The sequence below is a fragment of the Hylobates moloch genome, unplaced genomic scaffold (genome assembly GCF_009828535.3).
Source record: "Hylobates moloch isolate HMO894 unplaced genomic scaffold, HMol_V3 SCAFFOLD_7, whole genome shotgun sequence".
NCBI lineage: Eukaryota > Metazoa > Chordata > Mammalia > Primates > Hylobatidae > Hylobates > Hylobates moloch.
Window position 1 is genome coordinate 84465740 of NW_026652282.1, and position 11651 is coordinate 84477390.

General features: G+C 43.2%; 1 protein-coding gene across 15 annotated transcripts; it reads right to left on the bottom strand.

Moving 5' to 3' along the window:
* Positions 1-4570: 4570 nt before the first annotated feature.
* ARMCX2 (armadillo repeat containing X-linked 2) lies at positions 4571-9211 on the bottom strand. 15 transcript variants are annotated; one of them, XM_032757295.2, is made up of 6 exons: positions 9132-9211; positions 8793-8875; positions 8452-8525; positions 7835-7943; positions 7443-7515; positions 4571-7085 (listed from the first exon to the last, which is right to left on the bottom strand). In XM_032757295.2, exon 6 carries the CDS (start codon positions 6975-6977, stop codon positions 5097-5099), a length of 1881 nt encoding a protein of 626 aa, XP_032613186.1. In that variant the 5' UTR covers positions 6978-7085; positions 7443-7515; positions 7835-7943; positions 8452-8525; positions 8793-8875; positions 9132-9211; the 3' UTR covers positions 4571-5096. The 15 variants fall into 15 exon arrangements, with proteins under 15 accessions (XP_032613186.1, XP_032613187.1, XP_058297743.1 ...); XM_032757296.2 differs by having other exon boundaries at positions 8782-8875; XM_058441760.1 differs by having other exon boundaries at positions 7835-7899; positions 8452-8875.
* Between the last annotated feature and the right edge of the window lie 2440 nt (positions 9212-11651).

Genomic DNA, 11651 nt, shown 5'->3' on the forward strand with positions numbered 1-11651 from the left:
AGTTAACAATAATTCAAAATAGCTAGAAGATTTGAAATGGTCCCAACACAAAGAAATGACAAATGGTTAAGGTGGTGGATATCCTGAATATTCTGATTTGATCATTACACCTTGTAGGCACATATCAAAGCATCATACGTACCCCACCAATACTACAATTATTATGTATCAATAACAAAGCAAAGCTAAAAGAAGAATGTTATAAAAATGGAATCATATAGTATGTGACTTTTTGAGATTTGTTTTCTCACTCAGTATAATGCCCTTGAGATTAATCTAGATTGTTGTATGTATCAATAGTTCATTCATTTTTATTTCCAACTGGTATTCATGTTATGGACGTAACACAGTGTGTTTAATCATTCGCCCATTCTTTAACAATGTTTTTTCCTTTAAAATCTATTTAGTCTTATATTTATTTGGCTATGCCAGCCTCCTTTTGGTTAATGCTTACATGGTATAACTTTTCCTATCTTTTTGCTTTCAAAATTTCTGCATGCTTATTATTTAACATGTAGATGGTTTTCAAAATCCAGTTATATATATTTAACAAGTAAATTTAGCCATTTTCACTTATTGTGATTACTAATACATTTGAACTATGTACTTTCTATTTGTCTTCCTTTTTTGAGGCTTCACTTTTCTCATTTCTCACCTCCTTTTGGATTAAAAATATTTTCTCAAAGTGCATTTTTTCCTTTATTGCTCTAGATATTATACACACTAGTTCTATAATTTTAGTGGTTGTTCTTGAAATTTTACCATTCATATCTAACTTAAGTCTAGAGCTAATCAATATATTATCCATATATTAACAATAGGTGAGAACTATTGCAATTAATTTGGACTGATCTAAATTATGTCCCCTAGTCAGGCACACTCAAAATCTAATTCTCTGGTTTTAATATTGAATTATCAACCTCATATTTTAATATATCAACCTTGTATTTTAAAATACAAATTTCAGTGGAGGCATATGAGACAAATTTTTTTTATATATATATAAGCAGGGCATAGTGGGAACTATTTTCAAAAATCCCAAAGAGGCTCAGTATTTGCCAGATTACCTATCCTGGTTACCAGTGTTTCCAGTTTCACTAAGGAAACCTGGTAAGTTGGTGAATTCAACTGATGTTACAGTTAAGTAATAGAAAAGTCCTAAACTCATTCTTCAAGAGGTCTCTGACAGTCTTAACTGGAAAGGATTCTTGCAGTAGGATTCCTTGTTGTTTTATCTTTCACATTAAATTCCATATTCAAGCCTACTCATTGTTTTCATTGGAAGTTGTTCAGTGTCCCTAGATACAAATACCTGATCCCACTCAATTCCTCTTCCCCATGAAATTGTTCTATAGGAGCAATTACCTTGTCACATAGAACTTTTGTCACAGAGAAAGCTCTCAATTAATTGTAGACTGTTTTCAACCCCAGATTGGGAAGGAAGTCTCATTTGCATTTTGCCCACCTCAACCCAAATATCCCATGATTTCTTGAGACTCTATTGCTTACTGCCCCATCTTTGGTCTTACTCTTAGTATGAGGCCTTTTGCTTAAGCACAAAAAGATAATTTAAGGAAATATATTGTGATAGATCTTACAATGGAAAAGTTGAATAACCTGGCCTGATGAAGGGTGGAATCAAATGCAGCTCCAGGAACTCCAAGAGGAGGAGTTTGTATCAATTTATCATTGTGCTCTGCCACTAAAATGACAGCCTTGTATTCTCAGTCCTTGCATTTATTGGGCCATATTCTTAAAAAGAGAGAACATGAATGTTTCTTGACCTGTTTACCCAGACTAACAAATTAAAGCAAGGAAAGCAGGACTATTCAGTGCAAACAGCTGTGAGAACTGTACCCCTTCATATAGGCCCTGGACACACAATATAAAAGGTAAATACTATAGTACAGAATACCTAAGGAATGTTTCAACAGTCACATTTCAGGAATAATAGAATACTATATAGCTGATGCTCAATTCCTGGTACCTATTGTTATTATTTTACGAAGTTAAATCTTTCAAAGAGCTACTCTTTTAGGATTTAGCCACACCTTAGCTCGTACTTTCACATGTGATGTGATTTAAGGCACAAAAATTCAGACCTTAGGAAATAAAACATTTCCCTATTGTGTGATTTGTAGCTTATTCGTTAGGCCAGACCACACAGCTCTGTACGGGAATAGGTTTCACCTGAAGATTATGGAAGTTTCCACTGTTAATCAGAGCAGATGAAGCTGATTAGACTACCTGAATAGTGAGGATCAAGCCAGGAGGTGCTGATGCATCCATCTTCCATATACGAACTCAAATACTACCTCTATCTTACCCCAGAAATACTTTTCCAGGACTGACATATTTTCAGGTTCTCCTTAGTAACGGTTCAAAAATTCTTGGGTCTAACCTCACTCAGGGTAATGTTGTTACCACAGCAATTGTATTATTTATTAAATAGCCATAGATTCGATGTCATATGGGTTACAACGATTACAGTAAAACTGAGTAAGAACAACATTAGGCCCTAGGGTCCTCCATCAATTTTCTCTTAGGAGAAAAAGAAAAAAGGCCATCACCTCCATTATTATCACCACTGATCTCTTCAGAAAAATCTTCAAGAGAAGCTGTCAAGCTTGCATTTGTGGATGCAAGTTTTACAAATTTCTAATTTTGTTAAAAGTTCAAATTTTATTGTTGGTGACAAATCCTGTCAGTTGTTTTTCTTGAAGTCTCACTTCATTCATTTTCAAGAAAATCTCTGCTAAATACCCAAGTCTGAAAAACCATAGTTTGTCTGCCAGTCATTCTTCAAGTAAAACTAATGTTCCATGAAAAAAGCAGCTAATTCAGTGCACAACTAAAATGATTATGCAAATATTTACCTTAGAGACAACCATTGTTCTAAGCTATGTGGCAGAAATGCTTTGTGCGTACTTCCTATTTCACCACACAGAATATTAAAAAGACTTGCACTCGATCATTGAGATTTTATCATATATAATTTTTATAAATAAGGACTATATTAAAGACATTTTAAAATAAATTTGGATTAAAAAATTAGAGCGTGTGGTTCTAAAGAATGCAATCACTACTAGTATAGTATGGGGACACTGCCTTAATCCATGCTAAGGCACCAGCAGTTTTACCCACCAATACTTTTGCACCATCAGTGCAAATGTCAACTCAGTGAAAACAGCAAATAACATGTTACTATTGTTTTGAAAATAGTTTTGACCTTACTGTTTCAGGGACCTGCAGTAGTCCATGGACTACACATTGAGAACCACTATCATACAATATGATTCCAATTTTATGAAAAAAATACACAGGGATGTATATAATAAACATGTGAAAGAATTTTCACCCAGTTTTAATTGTGTGGACTTTTTGACTGATGCAACAGGCCTTTACATGTAGTTAATGTCTTTTCATGCCAATATAGAAGTATATCACAGTTTTTAAAAAACGTATTTTTAATAGACAAATAAGAATTGTATATATTTAGGGGTAAACATGATATTTTGATATATGTATACATTGTGGAATGGCTAAAGCAAGCTAATTAACATATGCATTTGCCCCATATAGTTATCTTTTGTGGTTAGAACACTTAACATCTACTCTTTCTGAAATTTTTAAGTATACAATATACTGTTGTCAACCATAAAGGGTGTCAGGAAAGCAGGCTGGGTTTGGAAAAATCTCTTGGACCCTCCCACTTTCTAATTGCTTCAGTGGGCCAGGGAGGAAGGTATACCTGCTCATAAGTGAACTTGGGAGTGGGGATGGGGACTCCCATCAAGGCCTCACCACTGTCCCTCTTCTAAAAGATGGCAGACCTAAATCTCTAACCCTAGGAAGCCAACCACTGCTCTGTGCCAAGAGTAAGTCTTTCTGCCACACTGCTTTTTTCTCATCCCAAATGGTGACTCACTTTGTCATTGTGCTGTCTCCACAGTTGCCCCCCAAAGAGGGCTCTTCCCTGTCAGGACCTGCATGAGGTTATACAATCCTCCAGCTTTGTTGATCCACAGACAAGCGTCAGGCAGCAGATTTTCGTCCTTGTTTTGTCTCTTACTATCATCATACACTAACAGTTACCTTAGTCACCATCCCATTTCACCCCTCATCATCTCTTGCTTGGCTTATTATAACTTTCCAACAAATGTCCAGTCTCCAACATAGCTCCAATCCATCTTTAATATTGCCACCAGATTATTTTTCCTTTAGTCAAAAATGTTCAGCTACTTGCATAATATGACAGGGTTTTATTTCAATATTTTGGCTTGGGGTTCAGAATCTTCCTCAAACTTTCCTCACTCTGAATTTTCACATTTATCTCTCATCATTCCTCTTCCCATGGCTTCCATTCCAAGCAAATTGGTTACCTTCCTATCACAGGCACAGATTTCTCACTTCCATGCCTTTCTCCAAAGCATTTCCCCCTCCTGGAATGCCCTTCTATGTTGTCCTTCAGGGCTCAGCTTAAATGCGCCCTTCCTCCTTGAAGCTTTCTCAGCAACCTCTGCTTCATTTAAACAGATAGTGTATACTTGACAAAGAGCATATGCCCAGGTACTGTTAGTAATCCTTTTGTATTTATTATTATTTTTCATAGAACTTTGTATACATCCTTTTGTATTTATGTACCTTATCTCTCCATCTGGGTTTTAAATTCAAGCATTAGAACGACTTTTTGTCAGTTGAAACATACAACTTTATTGATGATACACAAATGAAGTCTTTGGTGGATAAATTCAAGTCAAAACAAATAATAGAACAGTAGGCCATTCATAATGGACAGGTTTACTGTCAATTCAGAAGAACCAGTAAAAATATTTCTATCCAAGCAGCACGATTAAAGTCACAAATATGTTTTCAGTACAAGAGGTCTATTTATTTGGTATTCATAAAATGGTTCAGCTTAAAGCTGGTGACTGTCACAGATAACATCACTCTGGATGATACATTATTCAACGCTGGCAGCTGAAAGGATCCCTTTACTATATGAGCAAGTGGAAAAGCAGTCACTTTCAATTTTCAATGCTTCCACACTGCAAAATCATGAAATTTCTTCAAGTCTTTTGACGGTACATAACCAATCAGAATTTGTTCACTAGTTTTATAACTTTCACTTTCACTAAGAGGTCATGGTGATTTGCTAAGGCTCTAATTTTCTTCACACACACTCCAGATGTAGTGCATAAGTAAAAAAGGGAACCTTTATTGAATTCTCTATAGTTATACACTTCTGCTCTGAGATTGTCATAGATAATCTCAAATAGAGTAAGGGCATTAATAAGGATTTCTGATTCCACGTAAGAATTATAGAGGGAACTAAATGATGCTGGCACTTGGGTACTGAGAAGTTTCTTCAACATATCTGGATTTTCAGCAAAATTCGATAGTATTTTCAAAATCTCCACCTTGATTTTTCCACCTCCCTGAGATAGCAAACGGAAAAAGTTTGCAATGGAATTGACAAGCAGGTGTTGGTAGTCATTAGTAATAGTCATGTTTGTTAGAAATTTTAGTCCAACTACTTGAACTGCTGAGTTCAGGTTAGAGGCCATGATATCATCCATCACTTTATTCATGTACACCTGAAGCCGGCCCTGATTTTCATAATTCTCACTCAGGTTATTCATGGCCATTAAGGCTTTTTCCTTAATGTGGGGATCAGTTTTGTTGATCATGTTTGCAATAATTGGGAGGCCTCCCAATTTGCGGATTGTCTCTTGATTGCATGAATAATTGGCATTGTTGCTCAGAGTGAGCAAAGCTACCTGTTGGATGAAAGGATCATCAGATTTCTGAAGCAAGGCAAGGACCTTCCTGAGATCGCGGACACCCAGAATCTCATCAATTTCATAAGGAAAGGGGCGTTTCTGCATGGCAACGGGTCTTCTTCCCCTCCCTCTGCGCTGGGTCTCGGGCTCAGAGTCTGAATCTGACTCTGTGTCAGTCCACCCGGACTCCCCTTCCTCAGAATCAGGGACCTCTGCCAGGAAAGCCTGTCCGCCATTAGCAGAGGCTGCAGCAGCTGCTGCAGCCCCATCTCCAGGACGGAAGCCCATCCCCAGTTCGTCTACTTCAACCTTGCTTTTCTTGCCCTTGCCCTTGCCCCCATTCCGGGACCTGGTTACACCCTTGGCTCCACCTTTGGGTACCGCTCCAGTCGCTGATGTGGCTTTAGGTATAGCCCCAGTGTGAGCCCCAGGGGTTGCTTTCTTGGCAGCTGATGTTCCAGGAACCTCCGCTGTTCTAGGGGAACCAGAAGTTCCAGGAGACTCTGCAGCCCCAGTAGGTGCTGCAGCCCCAGTAGGCGTTGCGGGCACAGGAGCCTCAGCTGCCTCGGTAGGTGATGCCACCCCAGGACTCTCGGTCACCTCAGTGGGTGCTGCCGCTTCGGTAGGCACCACTGTCCCAGGAGGCACCACTGTCCCAGGAGGCACTGCTGCCCTGGAAGTCTCCGCTTCTCTGGGAGATTCTGCCACTTTGGGAGCCCCTGCCATTGCAGGGGCTTCTGCAGCCCCAAGGGCCTCTGTCACCCCGGGAGGTGGTGGTATTGTAGAAGCCACTGCAGCCCCAATTACTGATTCGGCCTTAGGCCCAACCCCGGCTCCATCTGCCTTTTGGGCCTGACTGCCTGCCCCACTCTGAGCCTCAGCGCTGGATGCAGCTGGGGCCACTGCCTCAGCTCCAACTGTGTCCAGAGCAGAGGCTTCATCCTGGGTCCTGTCCTCTGCTTCAGCACGGACAGGGGTTGGGGGACTGAATCCTGACCCAAGGTCGATTGTGAATCCGGCTCTTAGCCCAGCTCTAGCCCTGGCTCCAGTCCCAGCCACAGCCCGGTTTTTGGGCTTGGCCATTCTTTTCTTGGTCTGGTCTCTCCCCCTGGTGTATTTGTAGACACAGTACCAGGCACCAGCCCCTATCACTATCCCCGCCGCTACACAGCCAGCATCCCGAACGCGGCTCATGGTGCAGCTGGGGTTATTCACTGATCCAGGGCGTGGAACTGGCTTGCTTAAGGTTAAGGGATGCCTGCTCGTCCGGGTGAGGCTCTTCAGTTTAGGCTTAGGCAGGGCCTAGGGGTAAAGGATAAAAACGAGGCTTAGGGCTCTGGCTCACTTCGTGTCTAACCAGTTCTACTTAGAGAAGAGTTTAGGGACACAATGCTTGGTCGGCGGGCTAGCACCCAGACACAGGTGTCAAGGCCTGTGTTTGCTGATTCACAGACCTAGTTTAACGTTTTCTACATCTTCAACCTTAGCCTGCTCTGCCAATGCCTACAACTTCCAGCATCTAAATGGAAGGACGACAGGCAGTACAGACATCGGTAAAGCTGGTAGAGAGCTGGAAAAACAGTAGAGATCTCAGATTCTGCTATGATGCCCCATCCCCTACCCCTAAGGTCCCTAGATGGTGCTCATGCACATACCAACCTTCTGAGATCAAGAGCAGTTTGCTTTTTTCCACTGTAGCTGCAGTTGCACAGAGCCCAAAAGGAAGACAGACCTGAGGACAGATCAGAAACGGTGTTTTTGAGCCTTTGGTGGACGAATTCTGGTTCTTTTCCTGATTTGGACCCCTGTGGGTCAAAAGTTTTCCCCCTCTTAGGGATCCTCTTTTCCTCTTCAGCCTCTCCTCCCCCAAATACTAACTAAGGCAGATGCCACGCCCCTTTCTCCGCACCAAAAAGAAAGGGCCCGGGGCAGGGGTGTCTTTGAAATTAAAAGAGAGAAGATGCAGGAGGAGCCTCTGGTCCCACACTCTACTCTTGTCTCTGCCACACCCATACCAGGGGGCCCCAGACAATTCCAACCCCAGCACTGACCCTCCAAAGATTCAAGGCTGTTTCTCCTTACTTCAGTTCAGTTAGAGCTTCATCCTAAGGACAGACTGAAGAGCAGAAATATAGACTGTCGACGTTAGACAATGAAAGCCTGGTGGATGGATCAGCATCCAGGACAAGAGTCTCAGTAACTGCCTTTTCGTGTTTGCACAGCAGAATGTCAAAGGATTCTACCTCTCAATTCCTTCAACTCTTCTCACCCCACCCCTCCCACCTCAATCCTCCTCCTGCGCAGGCTCCCCAGGCACTCAATCCCTCCTTCCGCTTTGCCCCGCCCCCGTCCGCCATTTCTCCGGGACACACCGCCACACCCCTTCTCCTGCAACGAAGCAGGAGGGGAGCGGGGCGAGGGTGCAGCAAAAGCTGGATGGGACGCGGTATGGGGGACTCCTGCCAAACAATTCAGTGTTCCCCTCCCAGGATCACCCGTGTCTTTCGCTCCCCAGCCCCTAGGCCTAGCGTTAGCCTGCAGAAGAGGGGCCTCAACGTCTGCCTTTTCGGGTACAGGGTCGAGATTTTCCACGATTTCTCTGCTATGGGCTCTACCTCCCACTTCCCACAAATCCCCCCAACAACCGCCATTTCTCCCGCCTGCATACCCGAGTTCCTTTTCCAGGACTGAAAAGACGGGGGGGTGAACGGCTGTGTGGGCCGGAGGTGTCTGGAAAGCAGTCTGCGAGTTAACAAGGCGGTTTAATACCAGATTCTCTCAGGGTCCCCCCCGCCCCAACCTCCCGTGAAGCCCAGACAGCGCCAAACCCGCCACCTCTCCAACAGCAGCTGGTACACTCATTTCCCAGCACTCCCAAAGCACAGAGGGTCGGCTGGGGGATGGGAGGGTGCGGGTGCGGTGGTGGGGAAAGTCAGGGTGGGAGTGTACAGCCCAGATTGTTACCAAATTGCATGCCCCACCCCCGCCTCCTGGTTACCCTTTCCCAACCTCCCTGCTGGCCTTCTATGCGCTGCCACGTTTATTTCTCTTCCCTTCTCCTCTCAAAACAGGATGGGATGTGGGGTGCGGGCCTGAATGTTATAAACAAAACCAAAAAGCACTGGCTGGAAAGGAAGTAAGCAGATTCTTCGTAAAGCCTATCAAAAGTCATTTCGTTTCCCCCTCCCCCTTTCCCCGCCGCCCACCAAAATGAGCCGCGTTTGAGCACCTCAGGTCTGGAAAGCCGGCCAGGAGTGGGGGAGACCGAGGCACCCGCGGCCTCCGACTCCCGCATCCCTAGATTACCCCTATTCAGGGGTCCCAGACTGTGCCCACCCTCACACCCACCTGCCCGAATCTGGGGGAATTTTCTCCTCCTCCTCCTCGCCTGGGTTAAACGCAGGGCAGCGAGCTGCGCAATAGAGTTGGTACCCAGAGGAGGACGGAGAACGACGGTCAGGGCTTTAAGTACCTTTGCCCACGTCAGCTCCTGGTCACGTGAGGGCTGCATCGCCAGTAAGCTTAGGTCCCCAGTTTCCACTCCCACCAAGAGTAGGAGCCCCCTCCTTTACTTCCATTCCCATCTCACCCCACCACATCAGGTCCTGTCACTCATTTTTTTGTCTTTGTAGTCCTGGAGGCCTAAAGTAGCCCCTTCTCCCTGCTTTCAGAATTTGCCTTTCTCTGGTTACGTGGGAGGGGCTGCATCTTCTCGGAGGGCTATTGAAAATTTTTACTTTTTTGTTGGGGAATTGTTTCATCCTTTCCTGGGCTACTGGACACTCTTCCATCGCTCCACCTCTAGTTCCTCAGCACCTAGTCCCCAGGATTTTCCTTGCAGTTGACTCCCTGTTCCAGTACAGCTAAGGGGCAGAGTGTCAGAAAGGAGACAAGGAGTGGGAGTGGGGTCTGTACTTCTCAAATACTTCTGTTTTGTTTTTAAAACTATCATCATGCTTTATTTTTATAGTAAGAAAATTCAGTAAAACAAGAATTCAATGTGGGAAGTAGCAACAAAAAAAGGGTGGGCATGTTTTGTAAAGAAAAAAGGTTTCCTGCGTCCATTGGAAAGCACCATTAATTTTGGTTAATTTTTACCGAATAGAACATGAATTCTTTTGGCCACATAGGAAATAGTTTTTAAAATATGCTAAGGCATTTGAACATCTAAAATGGAATATTTCTCAATAAGATAAGCATATTTCCATATGATCTGTAAATTGATCCACAGAGAGATGTTCAGTTTGTCCAATCTTACTTATTTTGGACAAATAATACGCTACTTTTTTTCTCCTTCTGGGACAGCTTTTAAGTTGCATAAATAAATGATCCTGTTTTGTCCTGTTAGAGAAACACATTTATTTAATATTCCCAAACCATTGCTGACTGCTGTGTGTGAACCTCTTGTAATTGGATGGCTGTAACCATGACAGTTTTGAACACCTGTCTTCAGATTAGGTTCCAGTTAATGATTCAGCTCTGGGCAAAAGGAAGAGCTGTGAGGCCAAGGAAACTGAGTGTGGTGGGTGCAGGGTGGTCAAATCCTCCCTGCTCTGTCAGGAGGAGGAGGGTGATGCTGTCTCTTTACTCCCTCCCATATGCCAGAGCCGCTCATCTGCATTCAGGCACCTGGCTCAGTTGCTCACACCCAAAATATATCTGGACAAGTGACCAAGATGCAGACCTGGTTAAATGTCTTTGGCTCCTTCCGTCCCTCCCCCAAGTTCCCAGAGGTAACCCATTGATGCATAGAAAGGATTGCTTTTCTCACCTGACCCTGCAGCTGACGATTTGTGAAACCTGTGATTTCACAAAAAGGTTTTTGTGATCACACAACAAGTGATTGTTGGGGGAAGTTCCCAGGCCTGACTGCTGTCTATCCTTATTCGTGGTTACCAGTGAACCTTGCTGCAAACACTGTCTGCTACTACCACCTGGCCTAAGAGATGCATCCTCCTGGGCCTCTCACTTCTGGCCTCCTTAGCTCCAGGGGACCCAGAAAGAGTCTAGCCTTGCTGCAAGGTTACTGCCTGCCAGTACACATCCACCTTGGTGCCCTCTCAACCAAATGTATGCCCAGGGAACAATCCCCACTGATGAACCCAGAGTAGGTGTTCTCATCCGGTCAACTCTGTGAACCACCTGAAATTGCATTCACCTGCAAAACTTTGTTTGGGATTATATGTGTGGTTAAATGCATTTTTTTTAAGAGCCTCCTGATCTTGTTCTTGAAGACAGTGGGAATGCCTCTTTTGTTTCATTATTTAGTATAACTTTTGTTGTTTGTGATTGATACATTTTCTTTTTTTTTCAAGGCTAATTTCACTTATGTTTACCAGTCCCTCTCTTTCTTTCTGTCACACGTGCACACACACACGTAGTACAAAGAAATACTGTCAGTGAATGGAGGCAAGTCATTAAGTTCTGTAATCTTGATAGACCAGAGAAAGGGATGAATCTGCCAGATCAGAAGAGCTCCTGATATCTTCTTCATCAGGTTAAGGATATTTTCTTTTATATCTAATTTAATTCATCTAAGAACGACTCATTAAATTACATATAATTCTCTACTACATAAATGAAGTTCCCTCCTATTCCTATTTTACTGTTTTTTTTTAAATTAGGAATGGTGACTTATTTTATCAAATGCTTTCATTATGAGGTTTCTTTTCTTCTTTGGTTTGCTGTTGTCAAGAATGATGTAGACAGGCCAGTCTCCCTGTCACTCTTCTCTTCCTATAGTTTATTTATTCTCAACACGTCCCGACACATGTCCCTTGTTCAAACTCCCCACCCACTTCCTGTGTTGTTTAGAGGAAATATAAATGTCCTTATTACAACTGACAAGGCTCTACCCTATCCAATCTT